General features: G+C 38.8%; 1 protein-coding gene across 3 annotated transcripts in view; it reads right to left on the bottom strand.

Moving 5' to 3' along the window:
• Nucleotides 1-24,382, bottom strand: part of ITGB6 (integrin subunit beta 6) — a 33,696-nt gene extending 9,314 nt beyond the window's left edge. The window contains exons 1-13 of one of the 3 annotated variants that reach the window (XM_063400667.1): nucleotides 23,989-24,382; nucleotides 23,741-23,817; nucleotides 22,922-23,001; nucleotides 19,916-20,132; nucleotides 18,750-18,996; nucleotides 17,770-17,935; nucleotides 17,090-17,251; nucleotides 16,255-16,350; nucleotides 11,646-11,735; nucleotides 6,889-7,023; nucleotides 6,265-6,682; nucleotides 5,580-5,802; nucleotides 3,005-3,102 (exon numbers count right to left, since the gene is read on the bottom strand). In XM_063400667.1, the coding sequence (XP_063256737.1) occupies nucleotides 3,005-3,102; nucleotides 5,580-5,802; nucleotides 6,265-6,682; nucleotides 6,889-7,023; nucleotides 11,646-11,735; nucleotides 16,255-16,350; nucleotides 17,090-17,251; nucleotides 17,770-17,935; nucleotides 18,750-18,996; nucleotides 19,916-20,132; nucleotides 22,922-23,001; nucleotides 23,741-23,801 (1,993 nt within the window). In that variant the 5' untranslated portion in view covers nucleotides 23,802-23,817; nucleotides 23,989-24,382. Of the gene's footprint in view, nucleotides 1-3,004; nucleotides 3,103-5,579; nucleotides 5,803-6,264; nucleotides 6,683-6,888; nucleotides 7,024-11,645; nucleotides 11,736-16,254; nucleotides 16,351-17,089; nucleotides 17,252-17,769; nucleotides 17,936-18,749; nucleotides 18,997-19,915; nucleotides 20,133-22,921; nucleotides 23,002-23,740; nucleotides 23,818-23,917 lie in introns of all 3 variants that reach the window. The other 2 variants (XM_063400665.1, XM_063400666.1) reach the window with 2 other exon arrangements.
• Nucleotides 24,383-24,623: the final 241 nt, after the last annotated feature.

The following is a 24,623-nucleotide window of genomic DNA, read 5'->3' as shown; positions in this document are numbered from 1 at the left end:
ACTTGCAACCAAATATCATCCAGAAGTCAGTAACTGCACATAGATTAGTTATTTTTACATGGTAATTTTTTATTTAATGTCATACATTGAAACCAAGGGGAGCAGAACACTGATTATGTGAAATGAGTGAAAATGAAAGCAGAAATGCAAGTTCAAGCTATTCAGAATCCAGCTTATGGTTAGTTTTCTTATTTCTCTGATGCTATTTTTAGAATGAGGGGTCACTAAAGAGAGACCATTGCATATGTTATTTGCAGTTCATCAGCATAAAAATTTGCCTACTCAGGTAAATTCCTGTAATTTACTTCTGTGTAATTTTCTGCAGTCTGCAGTGAATTGTTCTACTCTTCTGCAGCCTAATTCTGGCAATTTAAATTGTATTTGAAATAACTGGAGTCACAATGGAGGAGGAATCAGGTAACAGTGGCAAGCAGGAGACTCAAAGCATGAAAGACTGTTTCCTAACAGATACATTTATAAGATTCGTACGTTTATAGATTTATAAATCAACTACAAAAATGTTGATTGTAAATTAAAATGTCATCATGCCCTTTCTTGTTTGCCTTTTGCTCAACAAAATGCCTTTTTTGAGCAGAGTTCAGCTCACTTTGACTCAGAGCAGTGCTGATACAGAGGTTTATTCAGCCTCCAGTACCCACTTTGCTGCTGCTCTGGGAATTTGTGAGGCATCAGCACTATGGGGTAGGAAAAACTTGGGTTCTCCAAGGAAAGCACAACTGTCCCTGTTGGGCCTGGGGCAGGAGCAGCCTGGTGTTGTGGCTGGGGTGGTGGCAGGAGATGCCTTTTAGGAATTTTGGTTCCTCTTGCGTAGTGACTAGAGCAACAAGAGCTCCTGCCACACCTCTGTGGCAAAGGGGTGATGAGCCTAATTTAAATGTTCAAGTATTAAAAGTGAATGAAAATCAAAAGTGATACCTGCTGTGGAGATAAGCCCTGTAAATGTGAAGCCATTGGCACCTGCAGAGCTGCGGGACACCCCATGCCCTGGCAGATCCCTGGGCTGACCTGGCCTGCTGCTGGGGAGCAGTGGAAGAAAGCCCTGGCAAACCCAGAGCCAAAGCAGGGAGGTGAAAGCCACGACTCCGAGCCTCACATGGGCACTGCCAGGAAACAGGAAAATGTAAAGCCCACGCTTTCTTGTTGCTCCATGCTTCCAGTCATTGTATTGCAACATCCATGTGCAAAAGAGAAACAAAATTTTTGAAGTGCTAATGTTTTATTTAAGCTAGGGCTTTTACTTTTTTCTTTCCCCAAAAGCCTTGAAGCATTAAAGAGATTAAAACATAAACCAGAAAGAAGTATACTACCCCATGAAGTTGCTCAATAATCGGTCTTAAATATTGTGTGGTGTGCCAGTTAAACCATTTTCAGATTGGTGGGTTTTGTTCAGGTAATGATTTTGTTCAGGTAATAGTTTTGTTCTGTGATTATTTTTAGCTATTATTTTTAAAGGTCAATTTTTTTCTTTCAGAACTTCCTAATGAGGCTACACAATACAAACAGGTGAAACAGTTTGCAACAGGGTGGGGGTTTTTTTGTTTTGTTTTGGGTTTTTTGTTTGTTTGGTTGGGGGGTTTTTTGTTTGTTTGTTTTTGGGGTTTTTTTGTGGATTTTGGGGGGGTTTTGGGGTTTCTTTTGGGTTTCTGGGGTTGTTTTTTTTTTTGAGTTATCTGGATGGAAACATGAAGGATGCAGTAAATGCTGTAAATAAAATTTAAATCTAAAGAAGCAGCTGACAGTCCCAATCAGGGAAGCACGGGACAGGGAAAAAAGGAAGTATGCAGGAGTAGGAGATGATACTGTCATGTTCATACTCCTGTGACCTGTGTATGTGAACAGAACCATCTAAAAGGCTTTTTCTGCTCTTGATTAGCATTCACTGTATTTGAAAGTATAATGTTTTATACATTCCTAGCTACAAATATCTGCCACCTTATGAAAGCAACCTGAAAATTTTACTGACTGAAGAGATACAAAAGAAGTGCTTATATGTTTTTTAAGCCTGTAAAAATATTTTTATATTTACAAAAAAATACTGAAGTACTGCTATCAAAAACAATAGGTGTAACTTTGCTGGAAGGATGTACATCAGTGACATTTCTACATACACACAGCTCTGGACAGGCTTCCAAGAGCTAGCAGATACAAACCTTGGACATGCAGACAGGATTCTGCATTGTCATCCTCATTCCTCCATTTGTCTTGTTTAATGTTTGTGGTACATCTGTGGTGTGGATGTAACTAGCCTATGCCCTGCCTTACTTAACAACTGCTTGTGCCATGGGGTTGGGACTGGAATTGCCACCAGAATAAACTCAGGCTGCCTGCTGAGCAGGCACCTTCCTTCACAGAAAAAAAAATTGCACTTTTTTATTTAAAGGTTTGTTTTGGTTATTTTTAAATGGGATGGGGTTTGTTGGGTTTTTTTCCTGATTGTACTATTTTACTCAGGATTAACTCCTGTTCCAGAAATTTCCATTGATGCAGGGCACTTTTGAATTAAAGCAAACAGCTGAAAGATGTTCTTAGCCTTTCAGAATACAAGAAATGTCTTTGCCATTGGTTAAAGGGCTGTGTTTAGTCACCAGCTGTAATCAAGAACCTGCCTAAGGACTGGAGTCAGGTTTTTTATTTGTAAGGCTGAAGAGGCCCCACTGGAACTCATGGCACAGGCATAACAAACTGAGGAACTTTCATCTATCACTGATTTGCAGGGACTGGTATCTATTAAATTCTCTGCATTCCTGAATAAACTACTTAGAAAATAGGCATGATCCAATGAGTTAATTACCTGGAAGGGTTACACCAGCCCTCTTCTGCGTTTCCTACTTGCCTCAGAAGAACCACAGACAGACAGTAATTCCCTTATGACCCATAATATAATTCCACAGCAGAAAAACAAAGCTACTTTCAAATATAAAATTACTGAAAGTGGAACCTCCTGCTATCACACACACAAGAAAGGAAGACTGAGCATACCAACCCATTGCCATGCTGACAGTTGCATCAACCAATTTGCATTTCTCACTGCAATCTCCCAGTGACTTGTCATCGGAAGCCAAGTGACATTCCACACAGCTCCTGTGGAAAATAATTCAGCAGCTCATCAATCTCTGCCTGCCACAAAGCAACAGTTCAAAAGGCAGTATGTGTGCATCTGCATTTTAAAAAGCAGCTAAGTAAAAGGTCCTCTGCTATGGATACAGCAATTCTCAGCAATATGATAGGTACTGCCACCAAAAAAATCCTAAAAAAACCAAACAAAAACCCCCCATCTGAATAAAGGTATTGTGGATAAGCTCTGTCTTGTCCTCTATTCTCTCCCAGTTTGTTAGCTACCAGACAGAACCCCAGGCAACATTATTCATGTGGGTCTATCAAAGACATGTGGTTACTCACATGTAACACTCATCTCCAAAAATTAAAAAAATAAATATTCTGAACACTAAATATTCTCACACTAAACACCAGCTGAAGGAATTCCTATCAGATGAACATTATCTGAAATTGACTTCAAAGAAACCAAGCTGGGGCACCTATTATGAGTCTGCCTTTGTTGCAAGTCTATTGAATAATGCATCAAAACACTTTTCAGGTGTCTCAACAGTTGTCTCGAGAAAATGATTACTTGTCTCAGGAATTACTTAGATCCTAATTATACTAATGAAACTTACAGGAAAATTATTTTTTTATTCAGTGGTGGAATGATTGAAATACTATTTAAAAACAGAGTCTAGACTAATTCCTTTAGAAATCTCCCTGTAAATTCAATGAGGATTTTAATAAATCCAGGGTTTATTAATGGAAAATAAAACAACAAACAGAATTTATATATGAACATTCCTGGTGGAAAATGTGTTTGCTGATTTTTCACAAATATCTTCAGCCAAATTGAGTGGCTGAGACTCTGAGAAGCAGCTGGAAGGACTGACTTCATTAAAAAAAGAAAAAAAAAAAAGGGAAGGAAATGAGAGAAGAAGAGAGGAGAGGAGAGGAAAAAGGAAAGGAAAAAGAAAGATGAGAATGGCAACAAAACATAAAAAACCCCTTGGCTATCTCCTGTTGCATTGAGTTACATATATCCATGGGAATAAGCTGAGGCTGCTGAGTTTATCTTCAGAGGATGGAGTTGACCTTATCCCCTGCTCTGGAAATGGTGAATAGTAAAAGTGAGTGGGTAATGGGATAGCCTCTATCTCATGGAGATAAATTCAGTGTTGGTGGCGGTTTTGTCATATTCACCATGTTTCTCATGCTACACTCTCTTTCTCAGCTTCCTTGCCATTGATCTCCATCCCCTCTGACCTGGTCTTTCAGATCTTTCAGTTACCCTACCCAGGCATTCCCAGTGTTCTCTCTCTTTTGGTTTTTTGTGCCCTGCATTTCAGCAAGGGAAGACACTGAAACAGAAAGAAAAGATCCAACGCCGCATACAATATACATGTTTAAATGGGTTAATGTAATGCCTATAATGTAACTTTATATTTCTTATTCTTTGCCAAATTGGGCACAGCAAAGCAGCAGCATTGTCCTTTTCGTTTAGAGCAGTTACATGCAGAAATTCTCTTTGAACACACTGAGAGGCTCAGCTTTCTTAGGGCAAATTTAGCACTAATAGAAAGAGATCGATGAATTAATCACATCATAGAACAACTTTTCTCTCAGATACACTGTAGATTGCAATGATAGGTATGAAAATACAGTGTTGGAGAGAAATGGGTCTCAGCTATGAATGAGGAGACAGGACATCATCATGAACCATGCAACCTAAACCGCTCAGCACTCAGAAGGCAAGGCCAGGGTCATTAATAATGTGTGTTCAGTGAGGCCTAACCCAATTTATAGCTTAAATTTCTGCTGAAGACTGCTCCATTTGGACTGTAGCCCTACAAGAGCTCATGTAATACAAGCATGAGCAATGGTGTACTTAGAGTGGTCATATTCACAACCTGGGGATTCTTGGTTGCTCTTCCTGTCATGCACCATAGCAGACAGCTTCTATCACAGCAGGAAAGCTACATAAATGAGTATGCTCAATGGGCAGAAGACATTTCACCATTTACAATCAATTTATCATCCACTTATATGTGACATATAACTAGCCACTTATTCATTCCCAGACTATTGTCAAGTTTATTATACTTACACCTCTTTAATTTAGCCAAGCTTAACTGAATTTGGACTATGAATTTGCGAATGTGTGAAGCTCGAGTGGACAACATGACCTTACTCATTCATATGTATGAGAATGGTAGAACAAATGCCAAATTATTCTGTGAGGCCATATAAGTGCCAGAAAAGGCCACTATTCTGATTAGTTGTACAGCCAGGGAGAGCATTGGAAGTGTAAAGTTTTACCTGTACTGCTTGAAGTCAACTCAATTGTTTCACATAAAGTCCTTTTGTACAAGAGTAATGTTCATGAATGGTTGACATATGAGTTATGACTACCCACCTCAAAGAAGCTTTTGGGTTCTGGTCTGTAAATCCATATCACAGACATGGCAGTATAGGAAATAGATGATACAAACATCAGAGGTTTAAAGCCAGCACATTACCGTCTGGAACTGCAGGGGTCACCGCAGAGAGGGCATTTCTCACACATTTGGCCCGAAGCCCCTGGATGGGTGCAAGCACATGTGCCACAGATGCATTCACCTCTCCCACTGCACAGTGTCCCATCCTCAGCAAGGCAGGTGCTGGTATCAGTTGTGCAATTACAGTATTCACCAGTCCATCCACTGTGGCACTTGCATTCCCCACAGTCACAATCACCATTGCCTGGAAAAACATTTATTACACTTCAAATCAGTCACTATTCATTCAAAAAGAATCTGAAGCATGATCTTTAAAATTATTCTGTTTAACAGAAAATATTTTGCTCTCTCCAGCTCCTATTCCAAATATCTTTCTTTCTCTCCCAGAATCTTCAGCTGTAAATCAGGGGATCAGATTTTTGCTGAGACTGGCTGTGAGCCAGTGCAGCTCCATTCCTCCATTCTCTTTACTGGAGCCCTCCGTGCAGATCTTGTCTCCTGGCAGTGCACGACCTAATTTGTAAATACTTCCAATTTATAATGGCATAGCCAAAACTGTTTTAAGCCTAACGACGATTTATGACTAGCAACTCTTTATACAGAATTGCTTGCAATTGAATATATGACGAAAATACAAAGCTCCCAGCTAAGGGTGAGCCCACAGAGCTCTGAGAGAGGACACCAAACCAGCCCTGCGGGGCCATACCTGTGCACTGCAGCCCTCTGTGCCTGGGGCAGGAGAAGTCATTGCACTCGCAGCGGGGCCCGTAGACCTTTCCGTAGGGGGACGGGTGGCACAGGCACTGGCCGCAGAGGCAGTCGCCTCTGCCGCTGCAGGAGCTGTGCTCGGCCGGGCCCCGGCAGGAGCTGGCACCCAGGGAGCTCTCGTGGCACTCGCAGCGCGGCCCCACGAAGCCCGGGCTGCACACGCACACGCCGCACTCCAGCGAGCCTTTCCCTTGGCTGCACTTGGGGCTCTGCTCCTCCGCCTCGGCCTGACAGCTGCAGCTGCACAGGGGATGAATTTCCATCTCCAGCACGTCACTGAGCCCCACAGGTTTTATCTTGATAAGCTTTCTGCTTTTTTCACAAGAAGAGAGACTTACAGTCACATTGAAAGAGACCTGGAAGAGAGAAAGGAGGCTGCTGGGAGCACAGGGAGCTCTGCAGGGTGCTCAGGAAGTGCATGCAGAGGACAGAGCAAGGGGTCATAGATACCGCCTGCTTTTTGATTTGTTTGGAGGAAGATCGTTTAATAAAGAGCCAACTCTATCTTTGTGTCCTACATTACATGAACTTCATGTCTTAGGAGGGGAGGTTCTTCACTTACTGTATCTCCCACTTTCACATGAGAGCATTTCCTCTGATGTGGGAAAAAGGTCCCATTGTTACAGATGGCCGTGAAGGAGAGATTGAGCCCTTCTGTCTCTCCCAGGATCTCCAATTCAACCTCAGACCTCAGCTCCTTCAAGGAAAGAAGCGTGAGTTAATGGAGTGATACCAGTGCCATGTGCTGCCACTGCTCCACATCTGTGTAACGTGGACTGTGATTTACCCTGACTTACACAGGAGCACACTTGTGCTTTGGCCCTTGGTTTGCAGAACTCCCTATTGCAAGAAAAAGGGAGAATGAGCAAAATGAAGCAAATGCCAACAGACCCAGCTTTCAGTGGAAAGCAATGGTGGTATCACTTTAATATCCGCTATCACAGGGCTTATTTCCTGCCCTTCCAGGAGAACAAATTCAATGTTTTATTAAATCACCTTTTATAACTCTGCTGACTGATGCAGGTTTGCTTTTAGGTCTAGACTTTCTGGGAAGAGGATTTGCTTCCCTGATTGCATTGCTAGGTCTGGGCTTTTCCTGATTAGCCAACTGTGTCAATATTGCTCCCTCCCTTCCTTTCTTCTCACAATGGAAATTCCCGCTTCATGAGCTCTTTGTGCTATTTTAACTTGTACTCAACAATATCCCCATTATTTAAATCAATTTGTTCAATCAAGCTTTCATTTTGTAAGTCATAAAGTGTCTTTCTGAAATTGCTCATACTAGGCATTTATATTTTAAGTCTTTAAAATATTTTATAGCAACTTTGCTTACACAACCTTAATCCAAAGCCTATCACAGGCCATGGGGAAATTCCCTATGACTTCATTGGTCTGTGGATCCAGTAAATGGAAATTTTTCAAAAGTACCTCAGCAACTGCTAAGAAAACATCTCTCTGACTTGACTTTGTGCTCATGGAAGTTTAATTGCTTGCAAAATACCTCCTGCCCTTCAATCAGAGCACAGGGAACTTGCTGACCTTACTCCAGTGAGTCATTCTAGTCAAGGTAGCAGGCTGACTCACTGGAGTGAAGGTCTGGTGGGGTAAATCAAAGTAAAAATAGAATTGGTATAAACCTGCATAGACAACTCCCTGTCCTACGAACATGTTCTGGATTCCTAGGAGATTTGTCTTAGGGTTGTAAAATTGTGCCCTGGGCATCAGGTTTGTGATGTTGGTAGCTTTGGTAGCTTTGGATATGTCCGAATTTCCATTTCCATTTGATTTGGTGGTAGGTGCTTGTGTCGCTATTAAAACAATGCAGCATTGTCGATAATAATTTGTTTGCCACAGCTGGGCTCTCCCAAAAGGACCCAAACCAGCAAATCTCTGGGTAAAGCTGTGACTGTGGGTATGTGTTTATGTTACAGGAGGGGTCACAGTAGTCCCTCTTCCACCAGCTGCAAAATTACAAGGTGCAAACAGAGTGCAACTGTGAAAGAAAATTAAATGCTGCAGAACACCAAATTGTGATACTTTGAATTCTGGAGTTTGTATTTGGTCATTTGAATGTGCCTTGCTATTGTGAGAGATCAAACTGTGCATCTTACAGCACTGAAAATGAACACAAGCTGTGATAAATTCAAGATCCTAATATCTGTGAGCACTTCTAATGATATTTTAAAACTACTAAGCTGTTTGGCCATAGTTTGAGGACAAATAGCAGGCAGTTAATAGCAAATAGCAGCTTTAAGCCATTCACAGAGAAACATTTGTCGTTCAAAGATTTTTCTGAATGGAACAACAGACAAAGAACTGCTAAATACTTGTGCCCTTGTGTTACCTGTCCTTTCTAATACATTATTTCTTTGTTCTCATTTTTGTGTAAGTGCAGGGATTTAAAAACTGAAAAAAAAAAAAGGTTAATTTTTCTGAAATTTTAAATTCCTGGAACGGCTTTAATCAAATGGCCTACTATCTGTCACAAAGCATCTTAACTTACAGCTCTGCAATACAAAGTTGTGCAGAATTCAATGCTAAACAAAGAACGCAGAAATATGCTTACAGTAAGAAATGAACCATACTTGGAAAGAACATGAGAATTCCTTGCAACAAATATTTTGACAGCTCAGACTTTCTTAACTTGCTTACTTCCTCTCTGAAGCTTTTAAATGGCAACCCATGGTGAATGGCATTAACAAACCTTGGGTTTGCTCAGCAAGTAAACACTCAAAACCACTTTAAAATGTTAAAAGATTTAGCTTAACTCTACTCCCAGGGGGCAAAAAATTATTTATTCCTTTTCTTGTGACTGATGAAGGAGAGACACAAGACACTGAATTACACTTCTGAGAATATAATGAAAAATTTCTAACAAAAGTAGCATTAGTTCTGTTTTGCATGTGATTTTCAACTCTAGGTCTCCTGTCATTTCCTTCTTCACAGCTGAAAAAAATTCAGATACCTTTTTCTCCTGTCAAATAAAGTGTTTTAGTGCTTCCTGCTTGGAAAATTCTCAACCACAAAATAAGGTTAACAATAAGATTGTTAACCTTTAAGGTTAAGTGTAATAAAATGGACTTTGGGAAGTTTTGAGTGTGACATGTTGCTACTTGCACACTTCTTACATCTTGAAAGAACTGTGGGATTTTATGAATGTATGTGCAGCTCTAGTGCACGGTCCAGACATGCTGTGCCTGGATGAGGTTGTGACAAGTTATGGCCCAAAGGCAGGAGCACCCAGCCTGTGTCACCTCCCTGCCACTCCTGCAGTGCAGCAAGCACGGAGCTCGGCGCTCCCTCCAAACCATGAACAGAGGGAAACAGGATCAGCCAAGACAGCTCAGGAGCCACATTGTGGCCACCACTGCCAGCTCTGGCACCTGCTCTGCTCAAAGCACTCAGCAGCCAAAAAGCAGCTAAAAAGCCAACAGAACCAGGAGGCTGAGGACAAGGCAGAGGGCAGAAATGTGCCTTTGTATAAACCTTAGTGTGCCCTGCACTGTGAACTGCAAGCTCTTGTGGGCTCCACACCTCAGGAGGCACTCATGAAAGTCAGGGAGGGTAGAGAGACGGTCAGATAAAGTTACCAAGGGGATGGAGCAGCCAAGAAAGACTTAAAAGACTGGGACTCTAATCTGGAGAGAAGATTGGGGGTGTGGAAGGTGTCTCAGTGACACAAATGACATTTTGAAGACACAAAGATAAGGTGAATGCAGAGCTGTTGTTCACCAAACCCTACAACTTAGGAACTAAGGTGCACTCAGTGAAAATTTAAAGCATAAGAAGTAGGGTAAAATAGGAATAAGAAAATTTTGCCTTGACACAGTACAACTGAACCTCTTCTTGTCATAGAAGGCAACAGAGGCTAAAAATACCAGCAGGTTCAAAAAGGAGAGTAGGAAAAAAATCACAGGCCATAGGAATATAAGCAGATGCTAAGGAGAAGAGGCAAAGATTCACATTTTCAATATTCCAGTGAGGCATCATTCCACACCTGTGGTACAGCAAAAGCACCAGGACACAGCATTGGGACAATTTTTTGTGTTTTTCCCTTACTTACTGACAACAAAATGGTATTTTAGATGTTAAATGTAGGAATCTCTGTCTATACATTAGAACACTGCCAGCTTGAAGAAATACTGATAGGAACCAGATGTGACTAGCAGCAGGTTGGAATCCAGAAGTGGAATTCTGTTGCCACTCAAACTTTAGCACTAACTTTGCTAGTAAGAAAATTTCCTCATCTTTATTTATTACAATTTCTACACTTGCAAGGTAAACGTTGAAGTTCTCTCCTTATATTCATAATATGAAGAATCTCCTGGTATTTTGCATTTCATTTTAAAAAGTCATAAATCAGCAATTGCATTGCTTTCATTGCTTTTATACTACTTAGAAGAATTTGTTTTCCTTCCTATCACTATGACCAAAGTAATTTTGGCACAGTGATCACTATCTTATTCAGCTGATACAAGGAAGAGCAGAAAAAAAAGTAAGGAAAGAAAGAGAAGCTATTTGCAAAGAGTTATTTGTCATTGTAGACAACTGGTAGAGCAGGTTTTTAATAAAAATGGGCTGAGATGGAGCAGAGAAATCTGTGGAATATCAGCGTATTTGTAAATTAATATCTCTGTGCTAAAATCTGTACAACTGCCTAAAAACATTCCTCTGACAGAAGAGAACTAGGCACCCAGGATGCATTTTACAAACAAAGCTCTGAAGAGCACTGCTGTGTTTATGTTCCTGACATCATTACAGTATTACTTTGTATTAAACAAATCCATTCAAGTCCTGGCACTACCTAAACAAACCCATGTTGGCTCCTGTGTTTCTGTTTTTAAAAACCTCAGAACAGCCTCACAGAGGCAGCATCAAATTGCTAAAGCAGAGAAGAGCACTGAGTACAGAGCAGTGTTTTTCCCTCCAGATATTCCTGCAAAGCAATTGTTTGTCTGCTCTGGTGGCAGCTACCAACAGAGAGCTGAGCTCCTGTTGGGATGTGGAACTGAAAGACCTGAATATTAAAGGTTTAAGAGTAGGTGTAAAATAGAGGAATATGAAGAAGGCAGTGCAGATGGCACACTGATTTAAATTCAGCATTCCAGCAGAACTAAGGATTGACAGGTTATAGGAATTTTGTTTCTGTGCTTACTTAATCCCCAAAGTGAATATTTTTCCTGTTAATGTCTGCATCTAACATTAAAAAATAATGTAATCAGTTCACCAAAGGAATCAAAGACACTTCTTTTTACCAAACTGCAAACCAATGGTGAACATGCAAACATGAAGGAAGAAACTGCATTGTAACCATCTTACCTGATATGCAGCAATGATCAGCTGGAGAATATTTCCAGAATCCTTCTGTAGTCGTCCAACGGTAGCACCGGGAATAAGCTTTGCATAATTCTGGAAATATAAAATATTAATTTAAAGCACAACAAAGTCTAGGTGACAAAGAGATACCATCTAAAAATACCCAAACCCAAAGAAACAAAAAACAAACAAACAAACAAAAAAAGCGCCCCAAAACCAAATAAACAAAAAACTCACCAAAACCCAAACCCAAACAAACAAAACCCCCAACAACAACAACAACAACAACAATGAGCTGACAACAAAACCAAATACATTGAAGCCAACTGAAATAAATGACAGTAATGTTTTCAAGAATCCTTGCAGTCTCCATTGCACGTGTCTTAATGAAAAAGTCAGATGGAGAAGAGCTGGTTTCATTTAAAATTCATTGAACATATATTGTTAAATCACTTCTGTGTGACTGGAAGTTTGATACTAGAGTATTCTTCAAGCTCTAATTTTTTTAATTTAGAGGGAAGATATGTTTAATCAACATTTCTCTTTATTAAAAATATCCAGAAACAGATTCAGCTGCTCTACTGTTGTTGCACTGCTCAAGAGTCTTGGGCCCTACATTCAGCAACTGCAGTCACTTTATCTTTGCACATCTATCTCAGTGCTCTGTGGCTCTGATGGATTCTATGTTGAATTTCTGTGAACAATACAGTGCCAGTTTAGCAATTTATTTCAGTGATAAGTTTTCTTTTCTCTTTGCATTAAATTGTACTGTGACATTAACATGATATCTGACAGCTAGATTTTAAATACGGTGAATTAAAATTTGTCTTGCCTGATTGTTAACTGCATGAACTTGCCTTGTTTTAACCCATGCCTTTGGAAAACAATGTGTTCATTATTTTAAAAAAGCATTGCAGCACCGGTTCTCCTTTACACATTATCACATCAATGCTGTTATTTTAAACAAAAGAAAAATATCCAGGGAACTATTAATAAACATGGGTAATTTGATACTCTTACATCCTTCTTATCCTTGATACCTCCAAAAGCTCTGTGATTACTTTATGTATTATGTATGGAATAGTCCTCATTCATTAGATTTCTAGTGCTATTGTAAATCAGTGGGATTAACTGCATTTTATGTAACAGCTGGTGACTTTGCATTCCTGACTCCTCCTGTGATTAGTGCCCTCTCAAGGATTCTTGGAATACTGAAACTCTGTGTTTCCTACATGTGGACCTTCCGAGAGAAAATATGACAAACCTGGAATTTAAAATACGGTCCCTTTAATCTGTGGTATGCCAAACAAACAGCAGGGATATGCTGCTCTGAACACTTTGGTTGATCTCTCCTCTGTGAACAAAAATTTTCTGCATAGTGATACAAGGATGGGGTTTCAAGCCCAGGACGAGTGTGTGTCTCCAGTCCATTGCTTAAACCTCACCTCTTAGCAAATATTTCTGTTCAACCATTGCCAAAGTGAGGCAGATGGATGCTTTTGGGGTGCTACTATTGCAAAATATCCAAATGATATCGTGGAATTTAGTCCTTTGGCAAATATTCATTAAAAGGTGAACTGCCATTTTATAGGAAAACTCTGATTAATGGAAAAGAAATTTGACAATTATATATTTGAGCTCAGTGGGGTTATGTCTATGTTTTAGCAGTGTAAATGATGGAAGAATTTTCATCATAAATAGTGTGCCATGCCAAACATACAAAAATAATTTGAAATTCTGTATGAGTGTGGAGACTGGAGTATTTTTAGTTCAATTTTCAGCAGTGCAATGCAGCCTGAAACCCTAATTTTCAATCTATTTCTGCTCTGATATAAAGCAAAATAATTCATCCAAAAAAGAGTAAATTTTGTTTCAAAAGGAATGCTGCTTAGTCAGGAATAAGATGGAGTCTTTCCCTTATCTAACTTTGAATACATTTTTAAAGAATTCTGCCTGAAAACAAATAATGTCAATAGTAACAACTGCTTCATGAAAGCTTATAGACCAATTTTTTCTCTTATACCAAAGTAGGATTTGTTAAAATATAATCATTACTGTAAAGAATTTTCTCTCTTCTCTTGCATCAGATCTAAATGATTTCTTGAGGTCACTGTGCAGCAGACTTTTTAAGTGCATGGAAGGTTCAAAAGCAACACCAGCTCTGTTACAAGCATAGGTGTTCCATGCTTGCGCCACTCCTAATATTTTGTTAGATAATAATACACATGTAAGTGGATAAACTGAAAATTCAGTTGAAGAGGATCAAGAACATTGCATGACTGATTTATTTTGGGCTAAATTGTTGGGGATTATACAGGGCTAGAAATACAAAATATATATTTGACAGTCTGAACACTGCACTTAAGACTAATGGAATCTATCAAGTCTATTTCAAGAGATGCTTTCTAAGTCCTCACAGTAATTTTAATGTAAGTTTGTCCCTAAGAATTCTATTATAAATAGCAATAGTCAGTATTGGTATCTGATGTAATTAGAAGCTGAATTCAAGTAGATTTGAGATGAGATATTTGGGGAGAGTCTTTCCACCTCAAAAGGATAAATGGAAGGGTTTTTTGAGGAAGACTACAGAATCTCCACCACTGAAGCTTTTCAAAAGAAGTGAAACACCAAAACCTTTAGAGTTTAGAGTCCCCTGCCACCACTTCCAGACTACCTGAGCAAGGGCCTTACCACAAGAATGATTCTCATTGTCTTGCTTTGGTTTTTTTTACATTCTTAAGCACAGATACTGGTTATTTATATTTATATTACAAATTTGCATCACAGAGATGAAAACATGGCAATTTTTATTTTCCTGTTTGTACATCCTACATAGACCCTTTAAAGGTAATTGTCTGGAAAAACTGCACTTGTGTGTGATTTTTGTACTTGCTTTGACTGATTTTCCACATCGCCTACAGGACAAAAAGCAGACCACAACAAATACAGCTATCCAAATTAGCGAAAGAAAGCAATATTAAAAGACAAAATCAGCAGACAGATTATATTCAGTAGGATTACTATACACCCTATAAGACAGAAGGTAGTTGTACTTTCTTTTTTCTAACAAAGCAACAAGAACAAACCAGTACCAAGATCTGGGTTATCCATGATTTGTATTTTGTGTTGGCTATAAGCCCTTGTTCAGTGTTCCCCTGTACCAAAGGGGCCCTGTTGGTAACTTTGATACTGGCATAAGACACAGATTTGCTGAAATAGAAACATCTTGGTAAGAATGCTGGTGGCCAACTTCTGTGGTGACCACAAGCGATTTCCAAGGTAAAATACAGTACCACCAGGAAGAAAATATTTCTTTGGACAAAAAAAGGCTCTGTAAATCAAACAAGTATTTCCAAACTACCTTCCTAGAACAGCCCTTATTCATGAAACATCTATTTAAAAAAGAACCTATAAGGAAAAAATACTTCACCTGTCATTAATTGGATCTCTATTTAAAAATTGTTGAAGCCACTGCATTGTAAGTGATGGACTTCTACTCTTATCAATCTGAATTTTCATGATTCAGCTTGCTATTCAATGCAGTCTTCAAAAAATCAAGACAGTCAGCGCTTCAAGACTTGTCTCCTTTCCCTTGTCAAGGCTATAATCTGAGAATCAGTTTATGCAATTTTTGACTCTTGTCACTTGTGTCAAACAGCTGGAGCATCAGTCTTACTCAAAACAATTCCACCCCTGGAATCAGTTGCAGAAGTACTGGAGGGTCTTCCCTGGGTTACACAGAGGACAGAAATAGAAAATGATCCTATTGGTGACTACCACAAGGATTCAGCTGCTCTCTCTTTTTCCCTACTCTTTCTTTCCTATTTTCCATGTGGTAATCACAGCAGAGGAGCACCTTTTCTCATTACTGTATTTCTGGTGTTAATAGAGAATGTTTTGCAAAGGTTTCTCTTTCAGAAAGCTGGTCTTATTGTATCAGCACGATCATCCTTATTGGCTTCCTCTCAACCAACCTGAATAAATTTGGACCAGCAATTTTTCTCTGCTTGTCCCCTTTCACACAGCAGGGTGCAGCTAGGCAACAAAGTTTAAGCTGCAAAACCCCTTATTACCCATGATGAACTCTTATCTATTTTTCCCAGGAGCAGGACTGAAGAGAAAATGAAATAAGAATTGAAAGAGTCACAGAAATAAAGAAAAATGGAAATAAAAAACCATAAAAAACCCAACAAAAACCAAAAACCCAAGATTTCAGAGCTTAGCATGTAGATAACTGCATGTTTCAGGTATATTCTGGTTTTATAAAAGTAAGAAAGGTTCAGCTCTCCTCTAGACTTAAAAAATACAAAAAGCTAATCACAGTGATTACACTGAATAGTTTAACAATGCATAGTTTGTCAATCCTTGACTTAAAGGATTAGTGTGATTCAACTTGAAATCCGATTTAAAAGTTACCTTAGAACACCAAAATCAATACATGAAGTAGCACTTAAGCAGAAGGGCTTCCCTCTGATAAACAATTTCCTAGTTATTTTTATCACATAACTATCTTGTAGAATTCAGTGTTTAGTATTAGAATTACTGTATAAACTGTGAAAAAAGGTGAACCTTAAAACAAACATTGCCAAATGGAACATTTTAGCTTGCTCACCTCATATATGGGAACTTGCTCATTTGTTACAGCAAAAATTAATAGAACATTGTTTTGCACAAGTTTGTCAATTAATTGTCCAATTGTGGGATACTCCTGCAAACAAACAAGAGAGGCACATCAATCTGGTTCTCACGTGCTTTCAGCTCCTGTCTCCCATGGAAGACACAGTCAAGTGATCATAGTGAACACTTTGTGTAGTATAAACTTTAATTAGGAATACAGGTATACACAATAAAAGATAGCACACGTAATTTCTTCACGTGGTTTTTAAGGAAACCCTTCTGTGAAAAGTACAGAGCCAGATTCCACAGTGAGGGCTTTGGCTCAGTAGCATCTGTGTTTTATATACATATTTATTCGAAGAAAAACACTGCACCAGTATTTATCCTACAATGAACACTATAATGTATATATTCTGTATTTTTGAACACTGAATCTTAAGCTGGTAAGTTCTCATACAGGAACAGTGTCCAGCAAATTCCTAAACTAGTCCTGAATTCACACTCTTTCAGGGAACATAATTAATGCAAATCCTGCCTTCCCTGCAGAAGGAAATACTATTTAGTTTAATTCCATGGGCTTTCCTGTTGCAGAAATCATATTTGATCTTTCTTTTTTCTTAGTTATAATCTATCGTAATTCCATACAAACACACTGTTCTTGCTTTATTGAAAGGTGCCATTACAAATAAAATAGATTACATGAAATATCTATATTCCTCAGCTTTTACACATTTCAGCACTAAAAGTGTAATTCAATAATTTTCTAAGTTGTTTGTGTTAGTCTTTAAATTTCCAGAATGTGAGAGTGTACCACATTTGTAGGTAATTACCAGAACAGTTGACATGGAATATTCATTATTGTGGTCCAAATGACAGTTCCCATCATTAGGAATAACAATCCCTGCCAATTTACTGTCCATCCCAAAATGGGAATCAGCATCGCTCACAAACACCAGCAAATGTAGAGAGTCATTCCTCCATCCAATTTTTTCCTGTCATTTAAAACACATCAGTTTAGCAAGCTATATTGCATCACAACATAGAAAAACAGCAAAATATTTGGGAAATTGTGTCTCAAAATAAAATAGCATGATTTTCAAGAAGTATCAAAGACAACACATCTCCTAAGAGATGATGTTCATTCCATTGTCTCTGGCTGACATTTTGTTTCCCCATCCCTGTGTTTAATAACATGGGTTGGCCATGTTCATGTCAATCTGCTTACTACTCTAAACATAGTTAATAAAAAAATACTTAAACAGAAAAACAGACCCAGTAATTACACCATATTTGGGCTTATTTGTCCCTGGCAATTAAAAGGAAACTTAGCTACAATATTGCAATATGCATGTTTTACTTGTACAGCCAAAAGTATTTTCACACAAATTTAATGAGGCTCTTGGTTTGTGTTAAAAATTTTTGAAAAATAATCTGTCACTTTGCAATACCAACATATAATACCAGAAGAGATAATATATGAAATAATATTATACCTAGAAGTTTCAATTACCTTGCAAACAGCTGCCTGCATAATTGCATCAAATCCTCCCTCTGGGGTGTCTATGTTAGCAGAAATTCGCTGTCCTTTCACAATTTCATTGAATTTTTCAGCATCATTTGTTAGTGGCAAAACGTTTTTATATCCAAAGGTGGGTAAGCACTCGTATGGTACACTCCTGCATGAAAAGTGAGACAGCTTATGGATAATAGAGAGTGAAAAATTACTGGAATGTCTACTTCAGAGGCCTGCCTGGATTGGCTTTGGTCTTCTATCTCTTGTCTGTTCCTGAGAAGATTTAGTGAAAAACCTAAGATCATTAAAGAGCATTCAGTGACTTAGGCAAAACCTAAGATAATTAAAGAGCATTCATTGACTTAGACAATGGAAAAAATCTGCATAAGGGCTGGGAAATGCCTCCTAGAGCAGAGTAATTCAGGAAGTTACCAACGTGCAGACCTTGCCATGCCCTCTGCTTTGCCTTGATATCTTATTTGGAAGCATGTTGGGATCTGGAGCTCCTTAATGGCATTCAGAGACAATCACCAAGGTGCTGCAGTTCAGCTCCACAGCATTGATGGCTAAATGAAACTGTTATTCTGTGTTGGGTCTGAGTTTGCAACTCCTTAGTATAGTTCATAAAATTCCTTTATATATATATATATATATATATATATATTCTAGAAAATGAAAGAAATTAAAGAAAAATACACCACTACATGCTGCATGCCTTTTTGTTAACGTATTAGGCATATTTGTAACTAGCAGCAAAAGCTAAAAAGGAGACTCACTCCCAGATTCCTCCCCAAACTCAAGAGAATGTTGATCAGAAGGTGAAACTAAAAGAGCCAAATCTTGTTCTACAGACTGACTCATTTACACCTGGAAGAGGGAAGAGTTTCCAGTGAAGCTGCTGAAATTAATTTTAGCCTAAAGATTAATATTATGACAGTGTTGGCATGCAAACAGATGTTGGGACTTTCCCTGCTGACCTGCAAGGGTTGTTTATTTCTGCAGCTGTAGTTTTGATAAATGGTGAAACTGGTTTTTCAACAAAAGATCCAAACCCCAGTCTAAAGTTGCTTGTCAGTTTTGACATCTCTTTGGAAAGAGTTGAACCCAGCTCTTTGATTGTATTCAGGTCATCATCCATGGAAGCTGAAAGGTCCATGAGGTAGTAGAGATCAATGGGATAATCCTCAGTCTGGCGAACCTTGATCTGTATTGTTTCTTCATGTCCTGTTAAGGTCAGGGGAGGGTGGGATACAGATCAGCATTCTGTGCAGAAAACACGAGCAATGCCAACTCCTTCATGAACTTCTATATGGTGACAATTATCTGGTATTTTAAACCACCAGTAGCATTAGCAAAAAAACTTCAAAAATTATCTGTGAACAAAAAAAAATCTCAAATAAGGGTCTGAAAAATTAAAAGTAGTTCTAATGCTTGGGTTTTTTTCTAAACAGTTCTTCAGGATTGCCATAAGCATAGAATTAAAACTGATTGCTGTAATTTGAAAAAAATATAAAAACATCCCTTCAGCAGTATGCAGCTTTAGAAAATTTAAATATGAAGCTAATTTAAGCTAGATGTAGCACTTTGGGGTTCTGCTGTATCCTTTAAAAATTTAAAGAAAGTCAAAGTGTGCATAGAGATTTTATTCTCAGTTCCAACACTATGATCTGACCTAACTGGTTGTGTCTTACTATTTTTTATTCCAAATTTTCTCCAGGAAAAATTCACATGTGAAGAACCCCAAGGTAGTTCTGGAATGCTACTATAAATGTCACTGGTACCTTGCAAATCCTCAAAGCAAGATTTTATGCCACCACTGAGATGCTCTGTTTGCCAGATCAGCAGGGGAGAGGCACAGGAGCTTGGCTGGGGAGGAGCCAGGGGCTTTCATTCTCTCCCTCCCACCTCACTGGCAAGAGAAGAGAGGAACTAAAAATATATATCCTTATTTTTTTGATGTACCCAGCACTTCTGAAAATATTCTGAACTCAATTGAACCTAGTTTTCATGTGATGAGTCAACAGAATTTTGGACTCAACAGAGGTTTTCATCTTTATTCCGTCAAGATAATTTTTAGATTGCTGAATCCAAGAAGCTTCAGTTTATCACACTGTTGGAAGTAAACCTATGAGCTGTGACTTACCTGGTCGCAGCCTCAGAGTTAATTTTTGGGGAGAAATCTGTGTGACTTCAGAACTGTTCCTCTGGGATGATACAGATGATCCCCCCGTTAGGGGATAATTTCTGTGAATTTCTACTTCTGAAATGGGAAACTCAATCCAGTTCAACTGGCATCCTTTGGACAAAAGATTTTCCAGGGTATCACACCTCCCATGAATTCCAGACGAGTCTGTGTAATTCTAATGCAAAGAGGAGAAGGAAGGGATGAGTTAAATGTTTTTTCTGACTAGCCACCAGCACCTGCTGGACAAAAAGTCAGTCCAATGCAGGTAGTGGACACAAAGGTGCAGGTTTGTGCAAACTAGTGCAGAATTAGCTATAGGTGGCACAACCCCCCAAATTTGCCCTTCATGGGTCATGTCACACAGGTGTATAATTAATGTAACTTACACCGACTTGTTATCCTGGGAGAAACCGCTCTATTGTTGGGGAATGGGAATTGTGCCACTCACTGCATTTGGCTTCTCACAGTACTGGGAATGATAGCACAAAGCACCTCTGAGCCACTGGTTTTTCTATCACAGGATTATGCTACAAATTCATCAGTCTGTCCTGGATAGTTTTGAACTGCTGATTGAAGCATGTCATTTAATAAAAGAAGACTTCTTCCTGGTAAGAAATATGTGGACTATTTGTGACAAACCTATTGTGGGTACCCAGTGTTTACTGGTTCTTTTTTTCTGACCTACACTTTCTCCTCAGCTCTCATTTAACCTGTTCACTGAAGCAGGCATGAAGTCCTTGTTCCTCTGCCTGGTGCCCAGCAATGACCACAGCCTGTCCCTACAGTTCCTCAGCACCTCCCAGCATCCCCACACCTAAATTTTGCCCAGCATTACCTCCTTGACCTTCTCCCATCCCGAGGAAATCACAAGCCTACAGATGGCAATTGGATATCTCAGCTTTATTTTCATTAGTCCATTCAAAGCATTGATATGTATTCCTTTCCACAGCACTGCTACAGGGTAGGTACCAAACTCACATAGTGGTGAAGTTAATGGTTACTTTACAAAGAGGTTTATGTGCCTTATTACCATTTCCCAGAGCTATGTCTAGAGTTAATATTCTCAAAGTCAGTCAGCTGTCTCCTGGAAAATACTCTGGCCTGCAAACCCTTTTGACCAAAACCTGGGCAGTGCCTGGCAGAATCAGCTCTGAAACATTCAATTCCTGGTCCATGGTCGTGGGCCCAGACCATGCATCTACTCTTTTCTCCCAGGTTTGGGCAAGCAACCCACAGATCAACCATTAAGCCACAAATATTCTCTGAATTCAGTCACTGAAAAGCTTTCCATGCAAAACAAAACAAATTTACTTTAAACTTATTAAAACCAGATCTATGACCCTTTTCCCACCAAAATATCACCCTTCAGGCCTGAAAATTTTCAGGGATCTTACATATCTTGGTGGAAACAGCATTGAGGCACCTGCTGGGAACAGTGGTTTATTATTCTCCAGACTGAACCTGATGCCTTTGCTCAGGCAAAACTCTCACCCACTGCTTTTGAATACAGTACACATAAATTACATGTACCATTATAAACCTTTCACAGGGAGATCCATGTCGTCTCCTTTAGTTACACAGTTTGTAACTTTTCAAAATGTGTGAAGAAACAACCTCATATTTCAAATACAATTACAAAGTGTGTTCTTATTCTAGAGAAAACAGTGGTTTCTTTGGAGGTGCTTTTGTTTGCTCTGACACTAAAGCTCCTATGTCTTTTGCACACTTGATGAACTGTTTTCTGACAAAGAAATGAATAAGCTTATGAACAAAGAACAAAAATCATGTTTACCACAGTGAAGTTTTCAATAGTTCTACAGTTTTGTTTGTTTTGGTTTGGTTTTGGGGTTTTTTAAATCAATAAATTATACTGGGCTCTTTTTTCCCTGAAAATACATGGCAGTAGTCAAAATTATGTGATCCAATTTCAACAAAATCCTGCTTTATAGTATAAATATAAAAACTACTGCAAACACACTAGTGTAGGGTCTTTTTTGACCTCCACGGTACCCTGTTTTGCAAATGGCAAAAGATACCATTTTAGATTTTTTTTAAAAACATGCAGGGTTTTTTTCTGAGCTATTTCATAAAGAGCGTTTTAGTCCCATGCTAAGTGTCATTTTGCTGTACACAAAAACAATAACAACTGTTAGCAGCAAAGGTGCAATCCAGAAACTAAAATGAAAAAGACTTATTTATTTAGTTAGTATTTCTGTCAAGTTTTTAGTTGCAATAGCTATTTTGTTAATGCTAATGAACTAAGAGCTAGAATATTTACTGTGAAATGGGCAGATATTATTTAGCACCATTTAGAGGAGAAAATTTTAAAAGCAGAGCGGTGAAGTCACTTGCCCAGCGTTGCACTGAAAATCTAAAACAAAGGTATACAAAGAAACAAACCCAGATATATTTTTAAAGGCAAATGTTTTAGCCAAAACACATCTATATCATATGAATTACAGAGCCAACATTATTGTCATACTTAAAATCAACCTCAGATTAATAACTTCTGTATGGAAGTTTTACATCTGCAAACTTTTACACTGTTGATACCGGCAAACCTTCTGTTTACTCTGGCTTGGCACATAATCTGTAAGATACAGTCTGGCCTCTGACTTTTTGTCTGGTGCTTCATCATCCATACTGGGGGTGAGCCAGCCCTCAGGCTGATGATCTGAGACCCCCTAATAACACTTCTATTTCTGCCTTAGATTTGGAAGTTTGATGGTTTTGTGGGTTTTTTTCCAAACAAACAAGCAAACAAACTAAAATCCAAACAACCGTACTATGAATAACAGACCATGCAGAGTAGATTAAATTCCACTTCTGATCCCCAGGAAGGCTTCAACAAGCACTGCATGCATTACAAAACCATGGGTTGACCCAATTAAGTCAATACTTCATCACTCGGAGTGACTACAAAGACTTCCACTCTTACTTTGAAAATTTTTTTTATCACTTTACCTCTTGCGAACACCAAGCGCAGTGTGGTCCGGAAAGCAAACAATCTTCACAAGTCACTGCGCTTTCCTGAGAACAGGTCCCTGAATTTAAACCCAAGGAGATAAAAGGCTTTTAATAATATGCTTAATCATTCCATTTATGAAAAAACTTGTCATTTAGAGAATGTGGGTGGTGAAAAATGCACACATTTAGACATATTTAGGAATACTGATAAAATTTCTTCTTAACAGTAGTTCTATTGGTAAAATATTAACTCTCCAATAAAGATTAAAACCTCAGAATTGCTGGCAATTAACATACCTCCTTTTGTGTGCTTTATGGGTGGCATTCCCTTAGAACATGCTAACTTGTTCCCTCCAGTGTGCCTGATAGAGTGTTACATGTGTTTCTGGTATGGTGTAGGTAAGTAATTTCTGACATAGCCAGGGATATTAAAAAGAACAGATTTATGCTCACTCTGTATGCTTAAAATTGCTTCACTCAGCTCTGTAGATACTTGATATGATTTTTATCCATTGTGTAACTACCAGAGAAACACTCAGTCATATGAATAATATGAAAGATTCTTAGCAGATCAAGCTGTGATTAGTGAAAATGAAATTGCTCTAATGTCTGTCTCTCTCAAACCTGTTGTGCCATGTAATGACCACCAAATTGTAGATGAATTTGCAATGCAGCCCTACAGCAGTCTGTCAAAAAAAGTCATTAAATAGAAAGGAAAGATTAAATACAGAAGACAGAAAGCTATTTTGTGCCAACTTCAAGCAAAAAACCATGCAAAATTGTTTTGAAATGGATCTCCCTGCCCCTGAGCCTTACCTTGCACATAGTTATTTCTTTGCAGAAATAGGAAACAGAGGCAAAGCAATTCAATCCCCATTCGTTTTCAGTGCTGGCTGCATGACAAAAAAATATTGGCTTGTTAATGATCGTCTGCGTAAAGGTAGAATGTTGTAAAAACCAGGCATTCCTGGAGGGAATGTTTTCAGGTGTCACCTACGCCGGAGTGCGAGGAAACTCCAACCCCGGCGGGACGGACCATGAACAAAAGTGAAAACAAGGGCTACCTGGGCAGGTAAAGAGGACAAGCTGTGCACACAGTAACGTGAACGTGGCTATCACTTCCTTGTTTTCCTGGACTCCTTATAAGGCATGAGAGGAAAATTCATTCAGGTGAAGATTTCTGTGAGTCCCAGTCGCTCTGGGTCCTAGAGCAACCCAGCCAAGAGGCCGTGCTCAACAACCCTTTTAAAGCTCCTTCTAAGTAACACCTCTAATTGTGCCCTGAGGAGAGATGGATCATTAAGATTGTCAAGTGAGTATACCTGGGGAGAAGTAAAAATCCCATTTTTTCAGATTTCCTGATGTGGAGAGAAACTCATAAAGGCAATTGTGAAAAAAAACCCAAGCACCAAACCAACCAAAAAAACCCAAACCAAGCCAAACAAACCCCAACAACAAAAAAATCCCTAACCAACCAACCAACCAACCAAAAAAACACAAAAACAAAACAAAACAAAACAAAACAAAAAAAAAACCCACAAAAAAAACAAACCCCAAAAAGCAATCACAGATTAAAATTGAGGACTTGGCTTCAGTACTTCAAGATACCAAGTACATTGATTTTATTAATATTCCAGACTGAAAGGGAAATGCTGCAGTGGTGGGTTTTTTGAAATATATAGAAGGAGGAATAATTTCA

The sequence above is a fragment of the Prinia subflava genome, chromosome 6 (assembly GCF_021018805.1).
Source record: "Prinia subflava isolate CZ2003 ecotype Zambia chromosome 6, Cam_Psub_1.2, whole genome shotgun sequence".
Classification (NCBI taxonomy): Eukaryota; Metazoa; Chordata; class Aves; order Passeriformes; family Cisticolidae; genus Prinia; species Prinia subflava.
The sequence above is the reverse complement of the archived record's forward strand: the minus strand, read 5'-3'. Positions and strand labels throughout refer to the sequence as shown.